Source organism: Pseudopodoces humilis, chromosome 5 (genome assembly GCF_049639895.1).
Source record: "Pseudopodoces humilis isolate 2021_Gansu_Grassland_sample_001 chromosome 5, ASM4963989v1, whole genome shotgun sequence".
Classification (NCBI taxonomy): domain Eukaryota; kingdom Metazoa; phylum Chordata; class Aves; order Passeriformes; family Paridae; genus Pseudopodoces; species Pseudopodoces humilis.
This window is the reverse complement of record NC_142204.1, coordinates 9557858-9585300: the sequence shown is the minus strand read 5'-3', so window position 1 is coordinate 9585300 and position 27443 is coordinate 9557858. Positions and strand designations below refer to the sequence as shown.

At 36.7% G+C, this 27443-nt stretch overlaps 1 protein-coding gene across 5 annotated transcripts in view; it reads right to left on the bottom strand.

Moving 5' to 3' along the window:
- Positions 1-27443, bottom strand: part of CCDC91 (coiled-coil domain containing 91) — a 133885-nt gene that overhangs the window by 37265 nt on the left and 69177 nt on the right. For all 5 annotated transcript variants that reach the window (XM_005533123.3, XM_014261666.2, XM_014261667.2 and 2 more), the window contains 4 exons: positions 22111-22218; positions 4120-4212; positions 3874-3942; positions 1954-2130 (listed from right to left, as the gene is read on the bottom strand). In XM_005533123.3, coding sequence (XP_005533180.2) covers positions 1954-2130; positions 3874-3942; positions 4120-4212; positions 22111-22218 — 447 coding nt within the window. The remainder of the gene's footprint in view (positions 1-1953; positions 2131-3873; positions 3943-4119; positions 4213-22110; positions 22219-27443) is intronic.

The window sequence follows — 27443 nt, the reverse complement described above, 5'->3', positions numbered from 1 at the left end:
TGCCTCCCACATCTGGGACACTGACACACAGTGACCCTCAAATTCATCACTACAGAATCCTGACTGAACTCTAGCACCCAGCTATTTTCTTTCATGAAAAATCTCCAGGGACCATCAAACTTTGTTACTGTAGTCCTCCTACTAATCTATGAATGTTCCACAAGCTATAGAATTGCTGTCTTACTCTGTTGCAGTGTGTTTCTTGTTAATGGTATGTCCTGTTATTATCTAAGTTGATGGTTTGGTCCAAATGAGACCCTTTCACCCCACGTTGTCAATCTACCCTGAGTCTCCTGTCAATCTTGTCTTAGGTCCACCGCATGCTTGGAATTCCACTTCGGAAATCTCCTAAACTTCGACGCTTGATTAGTCCATGTGACCCAACTTTCCCCCCCTACCTCCCTCATTGGATGATGATTTTGTGAACCCTGCCTTTTACCCTCCCCAAGATATCTCTGATTAGCTGATGCTTTGTACCCTCCCTTTGAACTGCCTCCCTATTTCAGCTGTTGCACGCTAGCATTTTCTGTCTTTTGCCCCCAAGATTCCCCAGAGCAATAAGTCCTCTATTACCCCATACAAAAGACCTCCCTCTCATCCTTGTCTCCTCAGAGCACAGACTGGCAGCCAAAAAGCCATAGAGCAAGTGCTCTAGTTGCACCTCAGGTCATCCTGCTCCTGGGTTGTGACCCACTTCTGTCACAGACCGAAGTGATAGAGCCAGATTAACTCCGGCGAGATGTGATATTACTCCAGTAATCAAACACTTTACCACTCTCCCTTCCAGGAATACATTCTCTACACCACTGGTACCAGTTCTCATTCTGGACAGCCTAAATTATTTTTATCTAAAGCCCAATAAATTGTTCTCAGTTAAAATTCAGCTTTGAACTCAGCCGCTTAGCCTTCTGCTCTGAAGAAGAGTTGACTGCCTGAAGGCTCACTGAAATTCTTGAAAATTGACATTTTACCATTTGATACTTTACATTTAAAAGAAGTAAAGAAGATATAAAAAAATAAATCATTCTATTTACATTAGGAATTTAGGCAATACAGAGTATGATAATGGCATAGCGTCAAAGCATTTTTTTTTTGTAGCTTATTAGGTATATGAGGTTAATAATTTTGTTTAACACTGGAAATAGAAATTGTGTCTGTTTCCAAAGAGTACTTTTCTTTTACTTCAAATTCTTAAGTTTTGGGGTTTTTTTCTTATGCAGCACAAAAAATCCAGCAGTATCAAATTCCAACACATCAATGAAATATATGCTCCTTAAATTTCTGAAGGCTATAACAGTTGAATATGTCATCAAGAAATCAGTGAATTCACAGGCTGTTCCTCCAAGTATTTCCAACATCACAGATCACAAAACTCAACTTTTGGAAGAGTAATTTATTGCTACTATAACATATTTAATTTGTAATTTGTAGAAATGCTGAAAGCACTGTTGGGAATGTCCCTCTAATTTGTGTTAAGTGACATACAATTCTTATTATAGAAGCACCTCTCCTATGATTAACTCTAGAAACATTTCTGGTTCATTACTGGTTTAACTTTCCAGTTTTTATAACCTCCTCTTTATTTTGTACCTGTTCCTAAGGAATAAATATAACATCTTTAGTCTTCCACAGGTATGGAAGTCATCTAAACTGTTTACAGCATAAATGCCACTCTCTGAGCTGCTTGTTGAAGCTCCTTTTGAAGTCAGAGGACAAAACCAGGTATGATTTATATAATTTTAATATATGTACCTGTAAAGGTCACAGGAATTTTGTTCTGTATGCACCAGAAATACATACTTTCTTCATACGTACAGTCAAGGTGAAGATAAACTGCTTGCTGTGCACTGCAAGTATCAACTGACTGACAGATGTCACAGGAAAACCCACAACAACAACATAAGACATTCAAAAGTAACAGAGGAGGTGCAAGGAGGGGTAAAACATACTAACCTGATTCTGCTTTCTTTGCTCTTCCATGGCTTCTGAAACAGCCTGGGCAATCTTCTCTCTATGACTATCACGTTCTGCTTCCCACAGTTTTCTTTCTTCTGCATGAATCTTCTCCATATTTCTCCTCTCCTCCTTTACTGCTTTCAGAACAGCTTCCTGCACTACTTCATTTTCAGCCTTTAAAACAGATCAGATGAGCAACACACCCAACCTGAATGACTAACTCATATGTATCAACTTCTTCTAATGAAGTCTATGAGCTGATAAGATACAGGATATGAATATTTTCACTTCTGAACTATGAGGTTCAATTTATCTTGTGGTGGTACCAAAAGGTATTACCTCTGGACAATGACTTGTGTAGTTACAGAAAGGAAAAGAAAGTTACAGGTTAGGCTCTTAAATTCCCACCTACTAAAAGCTCAGGAATTCATAAGTAGTTTGCTTAACACAAAAAAAAAAAAAAAAAAAAAAAAACAAAACCAAAAAACAAACAAACAAAAAAACCCCAACAAAACAAAACAAAAAAATAAAAAAAAGGGCCTCCCTTGATATTCCCATGTAATAGATATTCCTGGTCTTATCTACAAATACCTTAAGTGCAAAATCTGTCCGAACATTTTCTATAGAAAATTAGCTAACATACAGTTTAAACAAATGTGTCTTCCCCTCCAGAGCTCCTTAGTCATGCTAGAAGAAGTACTGTTTTAATTTTTCCCACAATCATTATATTCAACCATTATCCGAAATCACTGAGAATTTGAAGCCAACAGCTCCACACATGCGTAGCCACACAAATACATGTATCAGCAAGACAACCATTGCATAATATTTACAAATAAATAATGGCAAACTGAAGTTCAAAATAAGCAAACATGGGCTAACAAAATTTAATCATAAATTCCCTCAGTTTTAATATGCCTATAGGTCATTCCTATGCCCCTTGGAGGTGATATAAAACTGGTCAAATCAAGTCATAAAAAGCAAAAAATATTGTATTCATCAGATACCTACACTTCCAACTAAAGTTGTTTCTTTAAATTCACTGGGACTTGATTTTTTTACTTAGATATTGAAAATGTAATAATTAAGTCAGGATTTTTATTATACACACATTTTCCTGTAGATACCAACCATGTAAGAAATGTTTGTGGCACTACAGAATGCTATTCAGTGTGATGCTCAGCCAGTGTTCACATACTACACAAAAAAACATACAGAAAATTATAATATAGCCTGATGAACTGTGCTAGGTGATACCCATCACTACCTTCCCCAGATTATTACATGCAACAGAACTTTTGTACTGGATTCTACATTAGTATTAGTAATTAATTCTAGCTTAACATTTATAAAATTATTGTCCTAATACCAATGCACTTACTAATGAAATAGGCAGGAGAAATTATATTTAAAAACTGAATAATCACTTTTATCCAAACATCAGCTTATATAAAATAATTCAAAACCCAGTAAACTGTCCCTGTTTGTATAAGATTTTAAGAATAGTTCTCTCCTCACTTAAGATGACCATATTCAATGAAAGTTAATTAGGACATAATGCTAATTGTGTTATTAAGATCATCTGTTGACCCTACAACCCAGCTCTTCAAATCAAGATGCACTGATGTCAAAAGACCACAAAAACAGATATTTAGGTATCACTAACAACTGAACGACAATATTGTGGCTTCCTGTTCTAAACAATTCAGAGGCTATTGTTCAAGAGAATGAAGCTACATCTCTGCATGGGATATAGTAGATATGTCCATTTTCAGTAGAACCAGCTTCTTCTAAACGCAGATAAGAATGCAGAGCTTGATAAACATAGTTACGAAACAAAAGTGAGTGTCTGAACTTGGCATTTCAAATGACACACATGGAATCCACATTGCATGTCTACTAATTAATGAGAAATACCTTTGCAGCAGCTGCCAGAGCCTCCTTGCTTCTCCATCTTTCCTCATCCAAACATTTGTCCAGCACTTCCTGCAAATGTTATGAAAAATTAAACTGCAACAGACAGTAAAAGAGTGGCTAAAAATAATTTCAAAGAGTCAAAGTACTTAAGAAAGCATCATCTTCCTGTCAGTAATTGTGACAGGACCATTCCCAATAAACTCCATGATGTTAATCTCTTATTGTTTTGGTAAACAAAGGCAATACCTTGTGCTTTTCCGACTGCTGCATCATAGCTTCTTCTATCTTTTGTGATAATACTTCCTTTTCTGCTTCTAAAATGTCGAGAAGTCGCTGATGCTATTGGGAAAAAAAAAAGACATATTTTGATAAACACAGCCAGTGAGTAAAACAGACAAAAATAATTAATCCAAGACACTTAGACTTGTCAATTACTTACAAAATTACTTAAAATGTAGATTCAGTTAATTTACATTCACAGCACTCCTTTTAGTGATTTCATATCATGGAAAAAAATTACAATTATAAGAAATATTTAGTTTCCTGAAAAATTAGTATTTTCTTTCAGTCTAAAAAGTATTGGGAAGAAAGGTGAAAAATGAAACAACACTTAAACAATTGATAAAAATGGTCTAAGCAACACCACACTTTATTTCACTTAAACAGTTGCAGAGTTTAAATTAGTCTTACACTACCTCAGTATGTGTATGTAAACAAAGTAAAAGGCAAATGTACTTCTTTCAACCATTTGCGGTATCATGACCCTCAGGTGCCAGGAAATGTGAACAAATGAGAATGCTGCTTTCTTGTCAATTTCTTGTCATCCTAAACATTGTTTCAGGGAGAAAATGAACTCTGAATTGACCATGTATTCTATATGCAGATATAGAACTATTCATAATCACAAACAATTTTTTTTTTCTCTGTATCAAGTAAAGAATTTGCAGGATGTGGGTTTTGTCTGTAAGAGCTAAGCTATTTCCCAAAACTAAAAATGATTGCTGGAAATTATTGATGCTATGTATTGGTCATGATATAATTGCTAGCAAGTCAGTACATTATTTAAAAGTGATTTAAGAGATGATCTATTATAACCTGAAAATACAGTATCAACGCAATAACATTTTATAAGATCACCAAGAAGAATGTGCTACAGTAGAGTTTCATATTAATATAAGTGCATATAACAAACAATTTTTTTACACAGCTAAGCAGGCAATTTCCCCTTTCACCAGCATATCTAAGAAACAGTCATTTCTGTTTCACAAATTTTATTATGTTTTAATTTCAAGTGTCTCTAATGGCAGCTAGAAATACAGTACCAAACTGCAGTACTATGTTCTGAAAAATATTTTTTCATTTGGAGAATAGAAAACTTTTAGACTGTTTTATAAAGTAAAAAGCACCTATCAGCCCTTCCAGAAGAAACATGTAATGAGGCATTTCCTTGTGAATTTACTTAAAATAGGTCTGAACGTGGCAGACATATTCTAATGGAAAACACCTGTGGAAGGAATAGCAAAATTCACATAATGTTTATACTTAATGATGTGTAACTCCCTTTTCTTGTGTTTAAGAAGACATTAACTTTATCAAGGCACTTACAGAAATTACATTTTCCCAGTAACTCAAACGTGAAACAATAAATGGATTTTATTAGTTAAATGCTCTCCATGACTCTTCACTTGACTAACCATACAGGTTACAAATATGTTATTTTGCAATGACACAATATAAAACAAACACATGCAAATAATTTTCACAGACATATGCCACAAATTCAAGCTTCAAATCAAATGTCAAGCGAAATACTGAATCTTTATTTTGCTTGTTGAGAATCAGCACAGGAGATTTTAAGGAGAGCTCCTTAGAGAAAATCATCTCCATCTTGAAAGCATCTGCAATAACATGTCAGTTTGTTCAGTGATGTGAGACTTTCTAGCTCAAGCCTGGCAGGCAGTGAATTCCAGCTTGACTCTGACCATCATATTTCCATGCTTTATATGAAGACTGTCCATTGCATTTCTGGATTGCCTGTTGTCTTGGTTTGAAAATACAGGTGTCTGCTATGGTAGGCAGGAACCTCCTTTGAAATGGAAAAAATGTAAACACTGCCCCTCCCCGCTCCCTCCAAAATCATTATAATCTTGAAATCAGTGGGCTCTCAGGCAAAGATATGGGACTAAGAATAACAGTTCTTTACTAGGAAAACTAAAATAAAAATGCAGTAGCTCAAAAAAAAAAAAACCAACAAACCACTGACAGAGTCAGACTACAGCCTGACACCCTGTTAGTCAGGGTTTTGGTAGCAGTCCAATTAAATGGTGGCTGCAGTACTCCTGGAGTGACAGATGTGGTTCTGCAAAAGCAAGGATCCTGAAGAACAATGTAATTTTCTTCTGCAGGTCTAGTGGTATAGACAGCTACAGTCTTCCTCTGGGAATCCAATGGAGAAAGGCTGACTGTGGTGTTTCAAGTCTCCAATTATATTCAGGTAGGAATGCTTGGCTGCTCCCCCTGGGTGGAGCATCTCCCAATGGGATGATGTAATTTTATCAGTCATGCAGTGAGACTCAATGGCCCATTAACAGATGACATCTCCCTGCAGGGAGGACGGGTCATGGAAGAGATAAAGAAAACTGCCCCACCTGGTTTTAACAGATGGTAATAAAATACATACTTCTGGTTACATCTTGCTTTGCAACCCAAGACACCTGTATCCACGTTGCAAGTTGCCACAACAGGCTAGCTACCAGATGTATTTCACAACATTCTCAATGGGACCAAAATTTTCAGCTTCTAAACGCCAGAAGTTTTAAAATTTTATTTTCCATGTACAAATAACAAGGCATTCAAGCCCTTCCTGGAAGTACAGTAATGCAGATATTTGCATTAATAAAATATAGAACGTACACATGGCCAATGCAGAAAATCAATGTCAGTCTGCCCTGACAATGAAACAGGTTGATGACCACAGCACTTCACATAATCTAAACCTCCATGCAGAGATAACTTCTCATTAACCTATCAGGGAACTGCAATCCTGAAAAATACAGATATCACAACCAAAACTTTATCTACAAAAATTACTCTAACTACAAAAAAGTTGCCTAGTAAGTAAACAATTCCAAAAAACCAAAGGCTTCTGTGACTACAGTGTGATTACTTTGACTGAAATAGGCTCTCCTATTTCCTTGGCAGACTAGAAAATCTATATTGTATTGCATTTGGAATTTTATGGAATTCACAGAAATTCAGCAATAACTTCATGAAGAACTGCATCTGTTTAAAAACATGCTAGTTCATATTTTTCAAGATACCAGAAATAAGTATTTGTAAGGACATTTTTAGAACGCTTTCTAAATGTTCTTAAAAATAAAAACCCTATTTATTTATTTAAAATATGTATTTATTTAAAATATATTTATTTTACAAATAAAAAACCTAAATTCAAATACAAACCCTATTAGCTTTCAAAATAGAAGCTTTCAAAATAACTTCTTTCATAATTCAATGCAACTTATTTTACATTAAACAGTATCACTGCTTCTTATGGAAATACACAATTTATAATTTCAATAATGTAAGTCTCTTGTGAATAGCTTGGTATCTCCTTTCCTGTTGTAATATAAATGCTTATTCATGTGGAATAATCCTCCCATAGATTATTACCTTCATATCTGAACTTACAAAAGATCATTTATCATCACAGATGTTGCAACAGCTGTCCATATAACCCAGAAAAGTAAATTCTCTTGTATTAGTCCCAGAGAAATACCTTGAAGAACTGTTTATTTGGCTTCAGAATGTAGTTGGTCAGTCTAGTTTTTCAGAGAGAAAACTTAAGCTATTACATTACATAAATTATATGTAAAAAAAGTAAATGGAGAAAACAGAATAAAATATTATATGAACTGCTTCTCCCTCAAACAGGCCTTTAGTCAAGAAAACTCACATGACTTAATTAGTATGGATACAACATGAAAGCTTCCATTCTGCGTGTAATTAATTTGCAATTTAATTACTAATCAAGAATGTCTTGGTTTTTTCCATAGGACTATGCCCCACAACAGTTAGTCCTCATATAGAGGCATGGAATGCCCTGGAAAGCTGGGCTTATTATGTAAGAGTGATCTTGGTGGTATTATTAATCCATTTTCTAGAAAAGAATGTACCTGAATGCATCTGAATTCCTTATTTCAGAAGCACAGATATTTCAAAGGCGTATTCAGGGATCTTGGTTATGCATATCACTTGAGCAGGAATCTGGGAAGTTATGGCTAGTAAAGGCTTCTGTCAACAAAGAAATTTTTGCTATTTCCGTACAATGACAGCATTCAGACTTTGGCAAGAAAAAAGCAAAAATCAAAAAGCAGTAATTCAGAGAAAGTTATTAATTTTTATCAACAGAATTCCAAACTGTTAGTTTAAGTGGGTGTCATGGAGTTACTTTACCTTTAAGAAAGTTTAAGTTGCTGGGAACTGCCTGAGTCTTTTCTCCTGACCAATTATCGGTCATTGCTGAGAATTGACAGCAGTTTAGGCCATTGAAAAGTGGGATCAACTTGTGAACCCTACCTTAAAGTGTAAAATCAGAGCTCTCTTGGTTCTCTTTGTTTCCTGGCTGGGAAGGGCGGCAGAGCTCCAGGCCTCCCGTTCCCTGCCCAGGCCATGCGGCCGGGCGGGGACTGGGCTGGGCCCAGCGTCTCCCGGCCAGGAGATGCGGGCCCTGCGGAAGGTTTTCTCCGGGCTCTGGCTGGGCCGAGCCGAGCCGATCTCTGGCTCGGCTGCAGGTTTTTTGCTGTAACTAAATTCACTAGAAACTGCTGAGTGAAGAAAGAGAGAGGCTCTAGACCTGCAGCAGGCTGGGCGCGGCGCCTACACTCTCCAGAGCAGCCATGAGGAACTTTCCATCGCAGACGGCTCCAGCTCCTGCACCGGCCGAGGCCACAGAACTACCTACAACAGCCTGGGCAAGATTTTAACTCTTTCATTACTCAGATGAGACTTGCGGATTAATCTTTTTATCCAGAGAGAGAAAAAGAGAGTGATCAACATGAAAAGAGACTTTATAAACTACCAGTGACAGGAAAGAAGCTTCAGAAAAGGTAGAGAATTAAGAAGATGCTTTAATTAAGCTGAAATATCTTTCTGTTAAAACTATGGAAATGGACAATAAGGTCTTGAAAACACTCCTTTAATTCATGACAGTAAATAGGGAGGAATAGAGTGTTCAAAGTGTAAATTTTGAGTAAAAAGTAGAGTAATTATGGTACAGTGAAGTGCTGGAAGATTTGAAGCCTTGAGAGGCAATGAGAAAACTGTTTTCTAGTGAAGCTCACAGAAACAGATGAAGAAGACTTTTTGCCTTTGAATAACTTATCCTTAAAAATCCCATCCCTAGACTCATGGCCCATACACACTTCAGAGTGATGTGAAAATGGGAGGAGTGGGCTCTAATAATAGTAGCTCTGGGCAGCTAACATTAGGAAATGGAAAACTATAACAAAAATAGTTTTTCTTGTGAGAAACTCCATAAATTAACAGGAAGAAACTTCTGTTTCTCTACAAAGACTGGTGAAAAGACTCTAGCAAGAATTGAGACTGTTTTAACCATCAAAGTTCCAAAGTTTTTGTCTCTTTTGTCATGTGAACAAGGGAATAGTGGGTAGACAGGGATGAAAAGGTTTTTCTGGAAGTTTATTCTGGTGTTCTTATTGTAGTTTGTCAATAAACTTTCTTTTTTTTCCCTTTTAAATTTTATGCCTGTTTTGCTCTTGTTCTAATCCATATCTCACAGCAAGAAATAAGTAATTTTCTTAGTTATTAGTTTAAAACCACGACAGTGGGTCTGCATCACAAGTTATTCTAACCGTTTTGCAACTGTTCTTTAGTCGGGGCAGCTAGGTTTGTATCTGAGATTTTAAAACAATCCACACATCCTTTTAAGTAGAAATTATTACAGAGAAACATTTGGTACACTGAATTTCTAGACATAAAGAATGACTTTGGAGTCTGGTACTAAATGCTCACAGTGAACTTTACATACAATCAGTGCTTCCTCAGTTGGTCTTTCAAACAAATTTATTAAAGGGTGTTGAAGGTTAAAAACAAACAGAAGGTGACAGTTTCACTTCAGCACTTACATATTTGAGAGCTTTCAAGTGTCCTTGTATTTTTAGGTAACAGATGATAAGAGGAAGTTTTAGGTTCATTTACTTGGCTTGCAGATTTTTGTTCAGCTATAGTAAAGGCCTCTGAACTGCAGAATTAAAGATCATATCTCTTCAGTTAAATGACTCCAGCTAAGCACCTTTCTCACAAACCCTCCCTTTTTCACCATGAATTAAAGCCAGACAAAGGGTGGGAGTGGAATAAATCTCATTCCGCATTTGCGGTTTCCACAAGTGAGAATTATCAACATGTTCCTCTCTTTCCCAGAGAGTATTAAAGGAATAATGGAAGAGCTTTGAGATTTCAGGTACACTCAGAGCTATATACACCCTGAACTCTAACTCCCAAGAAATGGAGAGGCTACTTTCTCCTGGTAATTGTACCTGTCAAGAGCACACTGCCCATGCTTCAAAATGTAAACCTAATAAAAGCTTTCAAGGCAGAGTGATCTGTCTCCTGTAAGTAAGAAAATGAGTTCATCAGATCTAATGGTCCTGTGAAAAGTAACCATGTGTCTTCTAGGTTTTCTGTGAAAGTTAGGATGGTGGCTTACATAGGAAGCCTTAAATATGGAAAAAAGCAATTAAACTCTGCAAAGGCCAATGAAAGTTTTAAACAGAAGTTGAGGTAATGGTTTCTTCTATTAATCAACAATCTAAGAAGCAGAAAAGAGGTAAAAACACAATCTAAATATGTTGGAACTTTGAATCCAATTACCCAACAGTTAATAAAAAACCAACTTTATTTAGTTTCTGACATCTACAGAACTGGAAGTTCGCTGCATAAATCAGTGAGGCACAAAGATAAATGTCAGTGAAAGTTACACTTGGAAGCATGTAGTGGTTTAGATTTGCTAATTTAGTTTTCCCGGCCAATGCACCAAATAAATGTCATGGTTTTAAAGCAGTAACTAAAAAATTACTAGAAGACTTATTTTTTGCTGTGAGATATGGATTAGAGCAAGAGCAAAACAGGCTTAAAACTTAAAAGGAATAAAGAAAGTTTATTAACAAAACTACAAGAATAAGAACACCAGAATAAACTTCCAGAAAACCTCTTTTTATCCCCTACTACCCACCATTCCCTTGTTCACATGACAACATAGAGACAACAAACTTTGGAACTTTGGTGTTTAAAACAGTCCCAATTCCTGCTAGAGTCTTTTCATCAGTCTTTGTAGAGAAACAGAAGTCTTCTGCTAATTTATGGAGTTTCTCATGAGAAAACTATTTCTGTTATAGTTTTCTATTTCTCTGATGCCAGCTGCCCGGAAATCTGCCATCAGTTCACTCCTCCCATTTCACATCACTCTGAGGTGTGTATGGGTCATGAGTCTAGGGATATCATTTTTTAAGGATGAGTTATTCAAAGGCAGAAGTCCTCTTCATCTGTCTCTGTGAGCTTCGCTGGAAAACAGTTTTCTCATTGCTCTCAAGGCCTCAAATCTTCGGTCCACTCTGTTCCAGCACCTCACTGTATCACAATTACTCTACAATTTGCTCAAAATCTATGCTTTGAACACTCCATTCCTCCCCATATACTCTGTCATGAATTAAAGGAGTTTTTTCAGAACATTATCGTCCATCTCCATAGCTTTAACAGAAAAACATTTCAGCTTAATTAAAGCATCTCCTTAATTCTCTACCTTTTCTGAAGCTTCTTTCCTGTCACTGGTAGTTTATAAAGTCTCTTTTCATGTTGATCACTCTCTTTTTCTCTCTCTGGATAAAAAGATTAATCCGCAAGTCTCATCTGAGTAATGAAAGAGTTAAAATCTTGCCCAGGCTGTTGTAGGTAGTTCTGTGGCCTCGGCCGGTGCAGGAGCTGGAGCCGTCTGCGATGGAAAGTTCCTCATGGCTGCTCTGGAGAGTGTAGTCGCCGCGCCCAGCCTGCTGCAGGTCTAGAGCCTCTCTCTTTCTTCACTCAGCAGTTTCTAGTGAATTTAGTTACAGCAAAAAACCTGCAGCCGAGCCAGAGATCGGCTCGGCTCGGCCCAGCCAGAGCCCGGGGCAAGCCTCACAAGCCCCATCTCCTGGCCAGGAGCCGTGGCAGGCTCAGCCCAGCCCCCACCTGGGCCACATGGCCTGGGAAGGGGACGGGAAGCCAGCTAAAGCTCAGTTACCTTTCACAGCCAGGAAACAAAGAGACCAAGAAATTCCCAGGCTTAGGTCTTAAGGTGGTGTTCACAGGTTGATCCCACTTTTCAATGGTCAAAACTGCTGTCAATTCTTAGAAATGACCGATAATTGGTCAGGAGAAAAGACTCCCATCAGTCACCAGCAGCTTCAACTTCCTTAGCTCTCAAAACCACCTTAAAGGTAAAGTCACCCCATGACAAAGCACCAGGGAAGTTTTCACCCAGTGTAAGTTTCCAAGGCTGCACATTCACACTTATAGATAAGTCACAGCAGAGAGCTGTGTACTATGTAGAGATACTCAGATCTAAAAAACCATTAGCTTAGGAAGAACAAATACTACAGCTCTTTAATAAATCACTTTACCTGATGATTTCCATAGCCTAGCACTCTCATTTACAGTTCTTGACAACGAAGCTATAATTTACCTCCTTTTATTCCTTAGACAGGGAGTATAGGGTTAAGAGTGCAAAATTTTGAGTTGTAAAAATTCTGAAGAGCAAATTGTCTCATGACATGATGGCCAGTAAAACATAGGAAAGAGATTAAAAAAGAAAAAAATAGAAGAAAACCTCAAACTTTTCCGAAAAGTGGTAATCCACAGTGGAGAGAAACACTAGTATTTCTACCCTACCCTCTGGAAAGTAGCATGAGAGGGTCAAGAAGAATTTTGTGAAAATTAGCTTAAAACAAAAGGCATTCAAAAATAGGTTACAATGTTTTCTTCCCTGCAAGAAGTTCTCTAGGCAATGGTTCCAAATGAAAATCGTTTGATGTAGATTCAAATATAAATACAGAGGTCCTGTGGTTTTTCTTGATTCCTGTAAAAAAGAAATAAAATTTTCTTTTTTTCCTGGAATGTGAGTCAGAGAAGACACTGTAAACAGATTTAATCACAATAGCAACTAGACAGTTTTTTTTATTTTATTTTTATATATTAAATTTATTTCTGAAGTCTCGTGAATTTTTTCTTTCAGGTAAGCATAATTTGAAGGATTACAGAGAAGATACTGCACTAACTTATGGGGTAAATGAAATAATGCATGGGATGAGTTCCTTTACAGATAAAATGATGCATGAAAGCTATCAGTAACTAATTCTAATTTAGTGCAGTTATAATTCTTTGCATATTTCTATTAATCCTAAACTCCAAATTTATAGTAAAAAAACTGTGTGTCTTGCACAAACTGAAATGTGTTTTAAAAAATAGTTTCTTTCTGGCTTGTGTACTGCTTCATTTAGAAGGAAATGTGTACAGGATTTCATCCACAAATAAAAACGCATTTCTTTTGCTATAGTAATGGACATCCAATCTATGCTACTGCAGACTGGTTCCTTTTCAATATTGAGTAAATCATAAAGCATGGATCACCAAATCTGGCAGGGATAAATTCATTTTATTAGCTGCTATTCATAACTTATGATAAAGTAGTCAGTTAGATAATAATTAAAAAACAAAACAGCAAAGAACATCACAGAACAACCAAAGTTAATATGACTATCATAACACTAAAAAGGAAGAAGAGGCCTTGCATTAACTGGTGTAACACTGCAACAGATTATTGGTGTTTCCCTCTTCAGATCTTTTATCTGGGGGAACAATTGTCACATACTAAAGAAATTATACTTGGAACCTTCTTTTAATGCCATCATTATCAAAAACAGTATATTGAGACATTCATATGTCTAATTCACCCTCAGTGAAAGACCAGTTTTCTTTTTAAGTATCTACTGAGTTTTCTAATATACTGAAACTGCATTGTAGTTAATTGTTTAATAGAAAAAAACCACAATAATGTCATCTTGCAATACTGTGGCTTTTTTGTACCTTCATGATATATGGACATAGAACCATCTTCCTCCCTCTAGACTTGGTGAAAATTATCTTTAGGAACATTTAGTAAATGTTTCAGCACTTCATTCACGAGCACGGAAAATAAAACACTTGATGGGGCTTTTTAAGAATTAAACACTTCAAATCTGTTCACCTACTTTAAAAGAACCTTAACTCACTAAGTTCTATGTCTATTTCTGTCTCTCATGAAAGGATCTAACAGTAGGAAGAAATAACACAGGTCATGGGAAACATTATTATCTATGTGAGAGGAAGGTGATGTAACAAAAATGCATCATGATTTGTAATGTTAACAAAATATTTCCATTTCTACATCCTATTCAAAATATTATCGTGAGGAAAAAGGCGACCTTATTAAAATACTAATAACGGTTTTCGGCTCCTCTAAACAAGGCTGTCTGCATTTAACAGCATTTTCTTTTATACTTGTCCTGGGGTGACTTTATGATGCTTGTATCCCCAATCGCCTTGCCGTAAATGATGGGCTAAGAGACCTTCTGCTCCTGTTTCCAAGCCTTTATTAAAGAGGAAAGGGCCTAGAGGTGGGGGCTTGGGGTGCGCACCGCCTCCGCTGCTCCCAATGGTCGACGTCCAGGAGGAGGATTACACAGGCCTGTTGTTGTTAGCCGTTGGCAGGACTGGAGTCTCCTTCCTCCCAGGGATCGTCCAGAGACCTCTCTTTTGGCTCGATAGTCCAGGGGAATCTTCCTGCTCGAGGGCTGCCTAGGTCATCGGTTCGCTGGACTGAGACCAGCGTATCCAGCCTCCTCAGGTCCTTGCTGCCTCTATAGTGTGATTTCTAGGTGTTCTTTGAGAGTGGCTCATTGTCCAGGACTGTCTTTATTCACAGGTGGTAATATGATTTTAATATACACACGTGCGCAAGTCCTTATGGGGAATACGGAAGTTTATTCTGGGGAGCAGCAGCTAAGTTATCCGATGAGCTGGAAGGGAACAAGGCAGGTACAAATGACAAATGAGTAAAAAAACTTTTAACAATGAATCTTTGGAGCTGACAACATCAAGCACCTTAACCAGGGACATAAACCAGGATTGGAACAGGAACATGGGTAAATAAACATATAATTTGAACATCAGTTTTTGTTTATAACAGCATGGTTTATGTTACATATTAAGTACTGCACCTTTAAGACTGGCTCTGAGAACGAAGTGGGGCAAGAAGTAGTGCGCAGTTTGTGTTGGAAAAAAAACATCACTCTCCCACATCGTGCTCCTGGACTGTGGCGTCTGCCGCACGGACAGACAGTGGGACAGAACTTCTCTTTCGTTTTTAGTTAGTTTTAGCCAGCTGAGGCAGAGGAGCTCCCTGGACCTTTTTTTTCCTCCTTGGATCTGTTGAAACCTGCTCTAGACTGAAAAACCCAGCCAAACCCCGGGAGCTCACGCCTGTGGCCCACTGGGGCCTGGGCCTCAGTACTTTCTGGAGCTGGAGGGACTGATAAGAATCTGAGGCGAGCCGAGCTACACCACATGAAAAAGACTTTTTTTCTGGATTTGCCATTTCATCAAACAGCGAGAAGTTTTATTGTTTAATATAATTCAATTTCTGTTAAATGAACAGTTTTTTTCCACTTCTCTCCAAGGAAATCTCCTTTCCCGAGCCAGTTGGGGGGAAGGGCCGCTTCGATTTGCTTTCTGAGGGAACCCCATTTGGAGGTTCTCTCCTGAATTTGCCCTAAACCAGGACAATACTGCACATTTTCTTCAGCACTGCTAAGCTCTGCCTAAGTCAAATGACAAGAACTGGTAATTGTAAGTGGTTTCTTACAATGTCCTCACTATCTGTGGCATCTCAGTGTTTGGCAGAGCAGGGTGGAAAATCTGTCTAGAGAATTCCAACATCCAGTACATATTTCAACTTCCTCAAATTATAACTTATTACTGCATGGTTGAACGGTATCTTTTTGCCAGTTTGAGGTCCAAGTGTCTAACAAAGCGGCAAAGCTTTTCCAAGAGACAGATGGGAATCAGCAAAATACTATTACATGAGAAAAGCTAAAACAATGTAAATATAAAGAAAAACTGTAATAGCGGCAATAAAATAACTAAGGATAGGCTTGTACTCAGGGCTCCACTCAGCAGCATACAGTGAGTGCACAAACTGTATCATTTGAGGCACATCAGAGGATGAAATTGGGTTTAAAACATTTTGCTGCATAAGTACTTCATTGTTTTTGTAAATAAAGTAGGAGGATATATAAAGGCATCTAATAATGAAAATACTTTTCTTGGAAAGCGTACATACTAATAGAGACCAAAATCTGACACACTTCAGCCTCCCAGGGATACAGAGATAAGCAACTTTATAAAAATGTGACAATATTAAAAAAGTATCAATTACTTCTTCTATTTTGCCTGTATGAGTTCTCCACAAATTTATCCATTTATTAGGAAGAAATAAGGGAAATGAATTCCTAAAATATGACCAATGTAAACAGTGAAATATTCAATAATGGAAGACAGCAAAACAGAACAACCCCAATTTTTTTTTTAACTACACCTGACAGAAAAATAACTGAGGATAAAAATCATTCAGTATTACTTAGCTGTTAAGAGTATTGACAAGAGTTGAGGGCATAAATTCCTAACAAGTAGTGAATGTTTGAAGATAACAAGTTATCTTGCAAAAGAGAGAAAGAAAACAAAAATCACTCTAAAGAGCTACTTTCAAGTGCCACTTGACAAATCCAGGGAAGCAAATATAATTTCCAAATGATATTTTTGGTGGAGACACTAGAAGTACCCTGGCTGAATTAAGAGTGCAAAGGGACCGCAAAATCAACCTCCAACTAGCATGTGAGAGTGGGCTTATTGAAATCAAGTTAGAAAACTCTGGTAAGAGTTTATATTTAAAAGAACTCCACCAAACAATTATTCCATCTTATCAGAATCTTTCATGGAACACCAAAATCACAGAAAGCGTCAAGCTGGAAGGGACCACAGTGGGCCATCTGGTCCCACTTCCCTGCTCAAACAGGATAAATCCTGAAAAAAACTTCCAAATTTTGGAAAAACAAGCAAGCAAACAAAAAGCCATCCCAGCAGAGGAAAAGCTGATTCTTGCTGTTTTCATTTTTATTCTCTCTATATACATGGAAAGTATCAGGAATTCAGGAATAAGTTTCTCAAATTTGCCACAGGATTTCAATCAATCCTTATTTTTTTGCTCCTTTAAGTTCTGAGAAAGTGTAACTTCGCTCTTGGCAAAAGAGCAGCAGGCCTGAAAAGATACAACTAGATGAATTATGTGGATGTGAATTACATGAAAATGTAACAGGAAGGGCTGATTTGAAGAACTTGGTTTTGAAGGAAATGAATAAACAAATATTTCTTCAGAAGTAAACGACAAGATTTCTGGGAACTGAGAGGACATGTCCAAAGAAGGGGACATGGTAAGTACTCTAAATAATTTCCAAACCTATCATAGCTGGAATTATTAAACCAGAAAGGTTATGCCCATGGCAGTGTTTGTATTTTCAGTCTGAAAGTCTGAATTCAGGATTACTACTCTCTCTGCAAAAATTTGGCCAATGTCTCCAAAAAATGCAAATATTCACAAGCCTCTCAGAATCTTATTTGCATATGGCCCCTTCAAGACCAGGCATTAAAATATTTCACAATTACTACCAGCAGATGGGAAAAACACAGAGCCTCTTTTGTTTACAAGAGGAGAAAAACATAATCAAAGTTCATAAAATAAGCATTATTAGAGAAATATGAGGCACATTTTCAGTAGATATAAAAGCAATTATTTGAAATCAAAGGAAATTGTATCTCCTGTGAAGCTAAGTTTCCAATTGAAGTGAACATTTCCCCTGGCATACAAACAATTGCTGTAAAATAAAAGTACTTCCCACATTTGATATTCTAGGAGTAGTCAGACGACATACTGGTACTTTTCACAAAAGGTTATGCAAAACACATCAAAAAGAATCATCCAAATACTAGAGAAGATAAAATACCTATCATTCCAGCAGTTCATGATTACTGTCACACCAGTTTTCTGCTTGTCATAAGCATAATAAATTTTAAAAGATGAGCTCCAGCCAATGGAACTTTTATTCTGACTGACCTTTCAGTAATTCTTTTCTTATTGAAGATAAACCAGTACTTCCCTGAGTGAGTCTCAGAGACAAAAGATTTTGCGTAACAGATTATGAACTACTGTTTATCATACAAATGACAGCCAACATCATGATAGAGTGGAAAAAGCATTAAAGACATGGGGGTAACTCTAGTTGTCCTAAACGCTGCTGTATCCACAAATGTGCGACATGTTTCACACACATTGATTTTATGAAAAATAACTGCTGTAGGTATTTAACATTTTATTTTACCTTAATACATAGATCATTGAGTTTTAAGAAGAATAAAAAAATGTAGCTTACTATAGACACTTTTAACACCATCTGCTTTGATTGAATAGTATGAGAAATTTCTGAGTATTAAAAAAAAAAACCATTCAAAGGTTTGTTGATTATATATTTCAGAATGTGTTTTCACATAGCACATGAGTAAAGCCACAAGATCACAGTTGGCGTTTGTTTTCAGAAGGCAACATCAAAGGTTTGTTTCTCAGAAAAAGGTGAGGATTAAATTTGTAATTTTCCAACTTGTAAAGAACTACTATGTTTTCTATTGGCATTTTCTGATATCATCAAATCCTTTTGAAAAGTAAAACTGACAGGAATAGCTTTTCTAAATATTCAGTAGATGACATGACTGGTTTCTGGCACAGAAAGAATTCTCTTTGTCCTGTTGATTGATGGAGGATACCATGACACTGATGCCCCTGAATGTGCCACAAGAATGCTTGGTTTGCTTTTTAAAATGTTGACATCATGGAATCACAGAATGGCCTGGGTTGGAAGGGAACTTGGAGGTCATCTGGTTCCAATCCCCTGCCATTGGCAGCGACACCTTCCACTATTCCAGGTTGCTCAGAGCCCCATCCAACCTGGCTTTGGACACTTCCTGGGATGGGGCAGCCACAGCTTCTCTGGGCAGCCTGTGCCAGGGCCTCCCCACCCTCACAAGGAAGAATTTCTTCCCAATATCCAAACTAAACTGTGCAACACTAAACCTACTTTTTCTGTCAGTTTGAGCCATGTCCTGTCACTCCAGGCCCTTGTCAAGAGTGTCTCTTCATTTTTTCTGTGGGCTCCCTTCAGGTGCTGGAAAGACACGAGGTCACCCCAAAGCTTTCTCTTCTTCAAGCTGAACAATCCCAATTGTTCCCTCAGCCTTTCCTTGCTGCAGAGCTGTTCCATCCCTCTGATCTCCTTGGTGTCCCTGCTCTGGCCTGGCTCCAGCAGCTCCCTGTCCTTCCTGTGCTGTACCCCAGGGCTGGAGGCAGTGATGTGGAGGGAGTCTCTCCTGAGTAGAGGGGCAGAGGAGCAGAATCCCCCCCCTCTGCTGCTCCCCACACCACTTTGGATGTGGGAATGTATTTCCTTGGAGAAAACCAGCAGCCCTAGAGGCTGTCACCTGGGAACAAATCATTCCAGTGACCATCATCTAGGATGCTGACTACAGTGAGCCAGTTTGCTGACAAGGCTGACACATAATGATCAAATATCAACTGCAGGTATTTTTCCAGCTGGAAGCTGGAATAGGACTATGCAATGAGGTCTTTCACTTCTTTCTCCATGCTGGAAAACAAAGCCTTATACACTGAACGTGAGCAGCAGGATAGCAGGATCTTCTCTGGAAAGGATTTCAACCTGCATCTCCACCTGATAAAATTAAGCCTTAAAATCAGATACTTCAATAAACTCTAGGAAAAGGTTAAAGACAAACAGAGAAAAACAGCCTTTCCTCCATCTCAAAGACACTTTTGTGAGGGAGGGGCAGGGACATTTAGGGGGGAAACAGGAGTAAGTAGAAAGCATGAGAAAGGAGTTATCATGAGATAATCTTGATTGTGTGGAAAGGGAAATAAAACACCAAAAAATTTAAAAAGAATGTCAAACAAGCACAAAAAACTATGTGGTTTGACAATTTTAAACATGCTTAAAACTTTGACGGCAAAATACTGCTTGTAAGGCAAGAATATTAGAAGGGAACAAAAAAAAAGAAGTGATTTTTGTCTTGAGTGTATACTTGCAATGTGTGATTACTGCTACACCAAAAAAAAAAAAATCTTTACAGTGATACAAACACATAAATCTCTATGTAAAGGTGGCTATGCATGTAAAATCCCATATCATAAAACAGCAATGAAATCTATGTATAAGTATCAGCAGCAATTTCATCGAACTCAACTGTTAGCACATAACAAAACAATCTGAAGAAAAAGAAGGGTGAAAATAAACACAAAAACATATATTTAAGAATAGATTATAAAAAAATAAAAACCATACCACCCACTTCTCAGATCTTTCAACGAAGTTTCATGAGTGAATAAAATCTGCCAGTATCAATCATATTTAATTAAACCTGATAGCTCAACCACAAGCTCCCAAACTTGTCTACTTGATTAGGTTTTAAAATCCCAGTTTTACATTACAATTAGAAGTGAAAACCTCGATTGCACTGAATGATAAATGACTTGGAGGTTAATGAACAAAATTTACACTTTTTCTGGGCTCCAAAGGGGGTGTTAAATGCAGACATGATGGGCACTGTGTTTTGTCCTAACCACTCTCCTCTGACCAAGAACAGTTCTTTACATTGTTGGGTTCTCCCCAGGTAAATTTGAACCTCTTCAACATGCTTTCACACTTCTGGCCCATTTTTGGGGTTTTGATGAAATCTGACTGATCACAGGTGCAAGTTATTGCTCAGTCTGTAAGAACAATCTCAGAATATCTTCCTATGACATTTCTGTATTTCATGAGGTTCATTCAGAAAGTGATATCAAGTTAGCAAATGATACACTAATTTCAAAAACAGAAAACATTTTTTTTAAATTAATTTTTACTTGCTCTTAGAGCTTTATAGCAAGTATTAAATAACTGCAATTCTGTGCAATAACCTCACTCATGATGCAATTTTTTCACATTATGACATCTTTCCTTCACACTGTTTACACACATCTATATTTAACACACATTTGCACTAGGTGTTAATTGATATGGTCAGAACATCAAATGATCATAAAACACTTCTAGAAATGGTGGAGTCCTTCAAGGGGACATTTGATGTATCTAGGTCTAAGATAATACAAGAAAATTAAAAAAAGTTATCCTTTGTATTTTTTGCAGGACTGTTGGTAACAGTACTTAAAAGGTAACTTATCTGCAATATAAATGACTCCAGAGGGCTATTAACAAATTAACTTCTTGGTTTTTAAATTTCCATGCTCATGGTCATTATTATTTTGATTCAAGAGCTGTACTTCAGTAAAACTGAGATCTTATTGATAACAAACCAGGTTGATACTGGTCAGATACTCAACACTAATTGCTCTGATCTCAGATACTTGCTGTGCAGTGTGCTTTTACTCAAGTCATGCTAAATGAGCCAATTTAGGCCATTAATGTGTATATATATATACATATACACACACACACACACATATATATATATATATATATATATATATTTCTGGATATTATGTAACTCCTCATAGCTTTTTATTTTTAGGTAAGATTTCTGTGAAATAAAAGTAGGTGTGGACAGCACATTTTTGTCTACTATCTGAAAACCATCTCAAAATTTGGACCAAAAATTCATCCAAATCCCATACAATCAGGTCCTGCATTTAACTACAAAAATTAAAAATAATTCAATGGCTTCTCCAAGACCACAGTAAAAGGCAGCTGTTAAGAAGTAAGTATTATGCTGCTCTGAGACTTTTTCTCAGTGCTACACTCTCCTTGAATCTGTTCTAAGCAGGCTCCAGTATTACAGAACATTTTTGATCCCAACAGATGAAGAGTCCTTATTTATTTAGCATTTTTAAATACTTGTGCCTAGTGGTATGCTGAGGAAAAAAGGTGAGAGATGGATCATTTTCTTTGGGGATCTTATATGTTAGTATTTTTTTCAAACAGGAAGAGTTGAAACTAAAAGAAAATCATGGAAATTCTTGCATGTGCACATCCATACCTGAGCATCAAGGAGGTCTTCACATTTGCGAGAATGCTTTTCAATGGTTAATATATACTGCTTTTCAATAGCTGCTTCTTGCTGCTGAACTGTAGATTCTAGCAGTGCCTGCAAAAAAAAGGCACAAAATACTCAACAAAGATATAACTGGGAAGTTTATTGGTAACTGCAGATCCACTAAGACTCATCTACAACCAGAATGTGGAATGCTGTTATAAATTTAGAATGTGTAGCAATTAAAGTACCTTTCTATGTAACACTACCTTATTTTCAGTCAGGACTAACATTTTTTGGATCTCAGATTTCTTACACAGTCTGTTTAAAAGACAGCAGCATACAGAAGATAGAGAGGGAGAGTATTTCTGTTAAATATGCTCAATTTAGTGGGACCACACAAGAAGAGGTGAATATGAAAGCTGCTGAAGAGAGAGAAAAAAAAAAAAAAGCCAGACATATTTCCCTAGCTGACAAAACTCCACATCCTCTCGGCACTGTGTAAGATCCCATGGGCCAAGCATGATCTTCACAACCACAAGTCAAGTAAAAGCAGATGGAAATTCTGAGTAACATAAAACATAAAAGAATGCCCCCCCAGGATGTTCACACTTGAATGTGAAGCAGTGTAAGTCAAAGTGTGGAAAGACTAAGTACCAAGGCAGTAACAAACAGATGATGGGAGTAGGAGTTTTGAGTGTGTGAGCACGTGTTTGTGCATATGCCTGAAATCACACATGCTTGGCTAAGCCCTGCACAACCTCCAGCATCTGAATGCAGAAAGAGAAATAAAATACTTGAAGATACATGAAAAAACCAAATTATCATTTGGAGAATTACGCTCAGGTTTCTTTTAACGATGGTAGATAAACATTTACTTGGCTCATGTGATTTAAGCCTTTTTTCCTGATAGTATAAAGTCTTTCTACCTCTTTCCAAATATTCACCGGGTTCTTTATACAGAATGTACCAAACTAGTAATCAATATACTGAAGTAGTCAAAATGACTGGGTAAGTTAAAACAGACATGACTTTTACAGAAAACAGACCTTTGGCCCAAATGCAGACAAAAAAAAATCTTCATCTTTCAAACAATATTTTAGAGATATATTTACTTCATGGAACATAACACACACATCAAATAAAATTTTGAATACTTTTAAAAAAACCCAAGAATGTAAAAAGAGATAAAATCTTCTGACAATTTTTGAATTACCTTTCCAAATTTTCCACTGTCCTCTTATGCCAAAATCACTGTTCTTCAGTAATGCTGTAGCATGGTAGTTGCTCTCAGTACGAATTCAGCAATTAAAAAGGTTAAAACTTGGGCTTAATCAAAGTGTGAGAATACATTTACTGGTGTTTATAGGGGATTTAGCAAAGTAAGTAAGTAAGTAAGTTTACTTTCAAAAAAGCCAGTTTATTTCTAACTAAATTAAATTCTTTCATTTATAGAAATTTGAGCACTCGGAAAAACTGAACTCTCAAGGAAGTGTAAGCTCTGTACATGAATCTTTATAGTCTGCATAAATTAGAACAGTCACATATCACAAATATTAAGCCAGGACCTTGGGGTTTGGGTTAATTTTTTTTTGTTTGGTTGGGTTTTTTTTGCCTAAACTATTGTAGCAAAAAAATGTTTCATGTAACTGGTACAGAGGAAAATAAAATAATTCTGTTCTTAGGGAACGCAGTAACAGAATGGCCATTAGGCTGCCACAGCATTTCTCAGACAGTTCCTTGCTCATGCCAAGGGTTGAGTCACCTTTTGCTCTGCAAACTTCACTGGCAACTGTTAAAATCCTATTAAATGGTATAAAGAACTTTCAGTTTTCAGTTTTCAAGGAAATAATTATTATTCACTTCATGGCATGTAGAGGCTGTTAAATTTTTAAAATTAATTTATTATTACTATTTTTCTTTAGAAAATACATAAAATTCCACATTCAGAAACAAAAGTCTTCCATTTCTGTTATACACACTATTAACACAGTTTAAATAGTACCACAGGGCTGATGTGGTATATTTTACTGTTCCACTAGTTGGCCAAGGAGAAAGAGAGAAAAATCTCCCTATGTAGCACAGTACTACAGGTTTCTCAATGGGAAATGAGATGTGTGATAGTCATCCAAAGCTCCGGCAATTTTCAAGATAATCAACTACTCAAATGTAATAATTTTTAAAAATTTCATTTACCAATTAGCTCATTTGCTAAACTGTGAAACATACATTTGGCTACTTGATGATCGGTATCTCTAATCTTATAGTTACAATAACACTAAAAATCTTTTGATTAATTGCTGTTTTGGGCAAATACTCTTATCACTGCTGAAACAGCATCTTCTTCCTTAATTAGTTAAGGAGGAGTTGTTAATTATGTTGCTGGGATGACATTCCATAAATCTATGGCCAGTGATCTAATACCAAGCTGGCATTCTTGAAACAGTCTCCTTTTAATTGAATCAGTTCAAGTAAGGTTACATCAGAATGTAGCCTATGGAAGCTGTTGCATGAAGTCAAGGGTAGGATTTCAATATGACCTTTCTTGTTAATTAATTTTTCCTTCTATATATTGTGCAATGAACTTCCTTGACACTAGTTGGGAAGGGTCATCATACAATCACAGCATCAGAGGATTTTAAGTGTTGGAAGGGACCTTAAAGTTCATGTAGTTCCAACTCCCTCCTATAGGCAGGGACACCTTCTACTAGACCAGGTGGCCCAGAATTCCACCCAGAGGCTTCTTTCCCTCTTTCTGATCTCTCTGCTAACCCAAAAAAACTGTCAGAGAACTCATCCTACTTTTTCTTCAATAACCAAAATGTTGTGGTGGCTTCCAACAGAATAAAGAGACTAAAACCCCTTAAGTTCTCTATAGAGTCTTCATTTTAGTTTGATATATGGTACATTAAAAAAATTACAGAAAAAATGTTATTTCCTCAAACCATTTAAGAAATCTTCATACATCTAAATGACTGTAGAAAACATTTTAAAATTGATCCAGATATACTAAATAAATTAGTCTGAACCCCTGTTTGAGCTCAGATAAAGAACTAACCTTAGCTTTAAGTTTTATACATTGGAATAATTTTAGACAACCTTGAGCTGAAAGTAAATCAAAATATCATAATAAGAGCCATGATCACCATGGGGGGTTCTTAAAGGAATACACACCTAATTACACGTTTTAGCACTGGTCAGAGTATTTAGTCCTGGAAATGACAGCATACTACCTGTGTGGTGGGAATCATGGAGAATGGCATTCCTGTATACAGACCAGGGACTGAAAAGCTTCACTGTGCCCAATATGAGAAGAAAAGCTTAAAACCACAAATGATCACAACACTTCATCCTGTATTTCTAAAGTGTGTTATGTACTGAGTACCAGATTATCTGTAATATTTCTCCTCATACTCAAAAAGGCAAAAGTGCCTTAACTACGGTTTTGCCAAAAGCATAACAGAGATGCCCCAGCATTTTTAATACAAACCTACTTGCACAGCCCTAGTACATAATGCATTCATTCTATGGGCAATAGAAACCACAGCTACTTGCCCAGACAGAATTTATTGTAAGGCCAGAAGCTAGAATTTATGAGAAACCCTCTTGAATTAAATAGCCAAAATATAGACTGTTACCCCCAATTCTTCCAGAATTCCCTAAGAGTAACAAATCACCAAACCCCTTTCTTTCAACTCCCTTTTTTTATTATAGGAAAAAGCTAGTCATAATAAAGGCAACAGGAAAAACAAAGCTGAGGTCACTATCCTCTCCTACCTCTTCTAAAAAAAAAAGTTAAAAGCAATTCTGATCCATGCAAAACACAGGCTTCCCAGATACACAGTGTTGTTTGAAAATGTTAAAGCTACTCATATGAAACATCAGTATAAAATACAAACCATGGTGTACAATTTGCTGGGTTATGTTTTAGAATGTTTCTTCAAAGCACTGCATCAAGAGCCTTAGTCAATCCAAAAGAATATTCTGTTCAATCATCAAGTAGCTAAATGGAAGCCAGTATATCAAACCTCTGCTTCAAAACTGCTGAGTCTGAATGATGAAAACAAATAATCTTTAAAAATAAAAGTTACTAATGAGAAGTTACCGCATTGCTTCAAACATATGAACTCTATTAAATATGGCAATAGTACTTCCAAATTTTTATGCTTTATAGCATTAGACAATGATTCATCTAATTCAGCATCCTGTCTCCACCATTTAATTACTTTCTACTACTTAATTTAAGGGTGAAACGCAAGTAAACAATTGCTGAACGACAAAATAGAGAAGAAAACACAATGCAAATTCTTTCCTGACCAGTGGAAAAGATACACTAGCTCAATAAAATGCAGTATTTGACTAGTTGTGTTTTAATTCAGCTATTAGCTAAGATGGACATGATACAAGTAAAACTATTTAAAAGATTTCTGAAAAAGTTTTTTTCAAAATAATTCAACTTATCCACTTCAGCCCAAAATACTGCACATTTTCATGATTGGGTTATTTCCAGGTGAGCCTGCCTTTTTAGTGAAAATGAAACATATCCATTTAGGGGCTATGGAATAAGGGCAGTTAAATACAACAACAAAGGGGTAACATATTTTTTGCAGTGATATAAAAAATTCTGTTTCATATTTAACTGCTTGTGGTTGAAACTGTGTTGATGCATACTGGTAAGAATCAACAACTTACAGTTTGAATACTACATGGGTTTATCTATATAGCTCAGTTTTACTGGTATGTGAGTGTAAAGGATTTATTTTCCATAAGACACTGTTCTCACAGACTCCTGACAGAAGCAAACTGCAAACTTACTCTTAATCTTCGATTAACCTTCATAATTTTATAATATTTAACACTGTATTTATTATTCTATAGTCAGAAACACATACACAATTCATCCTTACTAGAAGGGGAGGGAGAGTTTCCTTGCAATTTTTGTAATTGCTTTCAAAATGTAAAGGCCATTAAATCAATGATAAAATACTTTTAATAGCCAGATCTCTCAGAGTATGAGATTTGACTGCACCTTGTTTTTATCTGAATTCTGTAGAGAGACTTCCATTGTAGCATCACTGTTGTACAGAACTAGAATCTCTCATTTTCCAGCCATCAGCTCTCCATGAGAAAAAACAAGGTTGTTTTATATTTGAGGCTCACTTGAATTCTAGTGTGACCTGCACAGGAACAAGCACAGAAGTTGGAAGTGAAATACAAACTCTTGCTAGAGTTTTGGATTTGTCCTTTTATTCATGTGTCAGGCCTTTCTGAGCCAGGATGTCAACTGGGAAACTTAATAAGCTAAGCTGATGTTTTAAAGAGCTGAGAACTGGCCACAT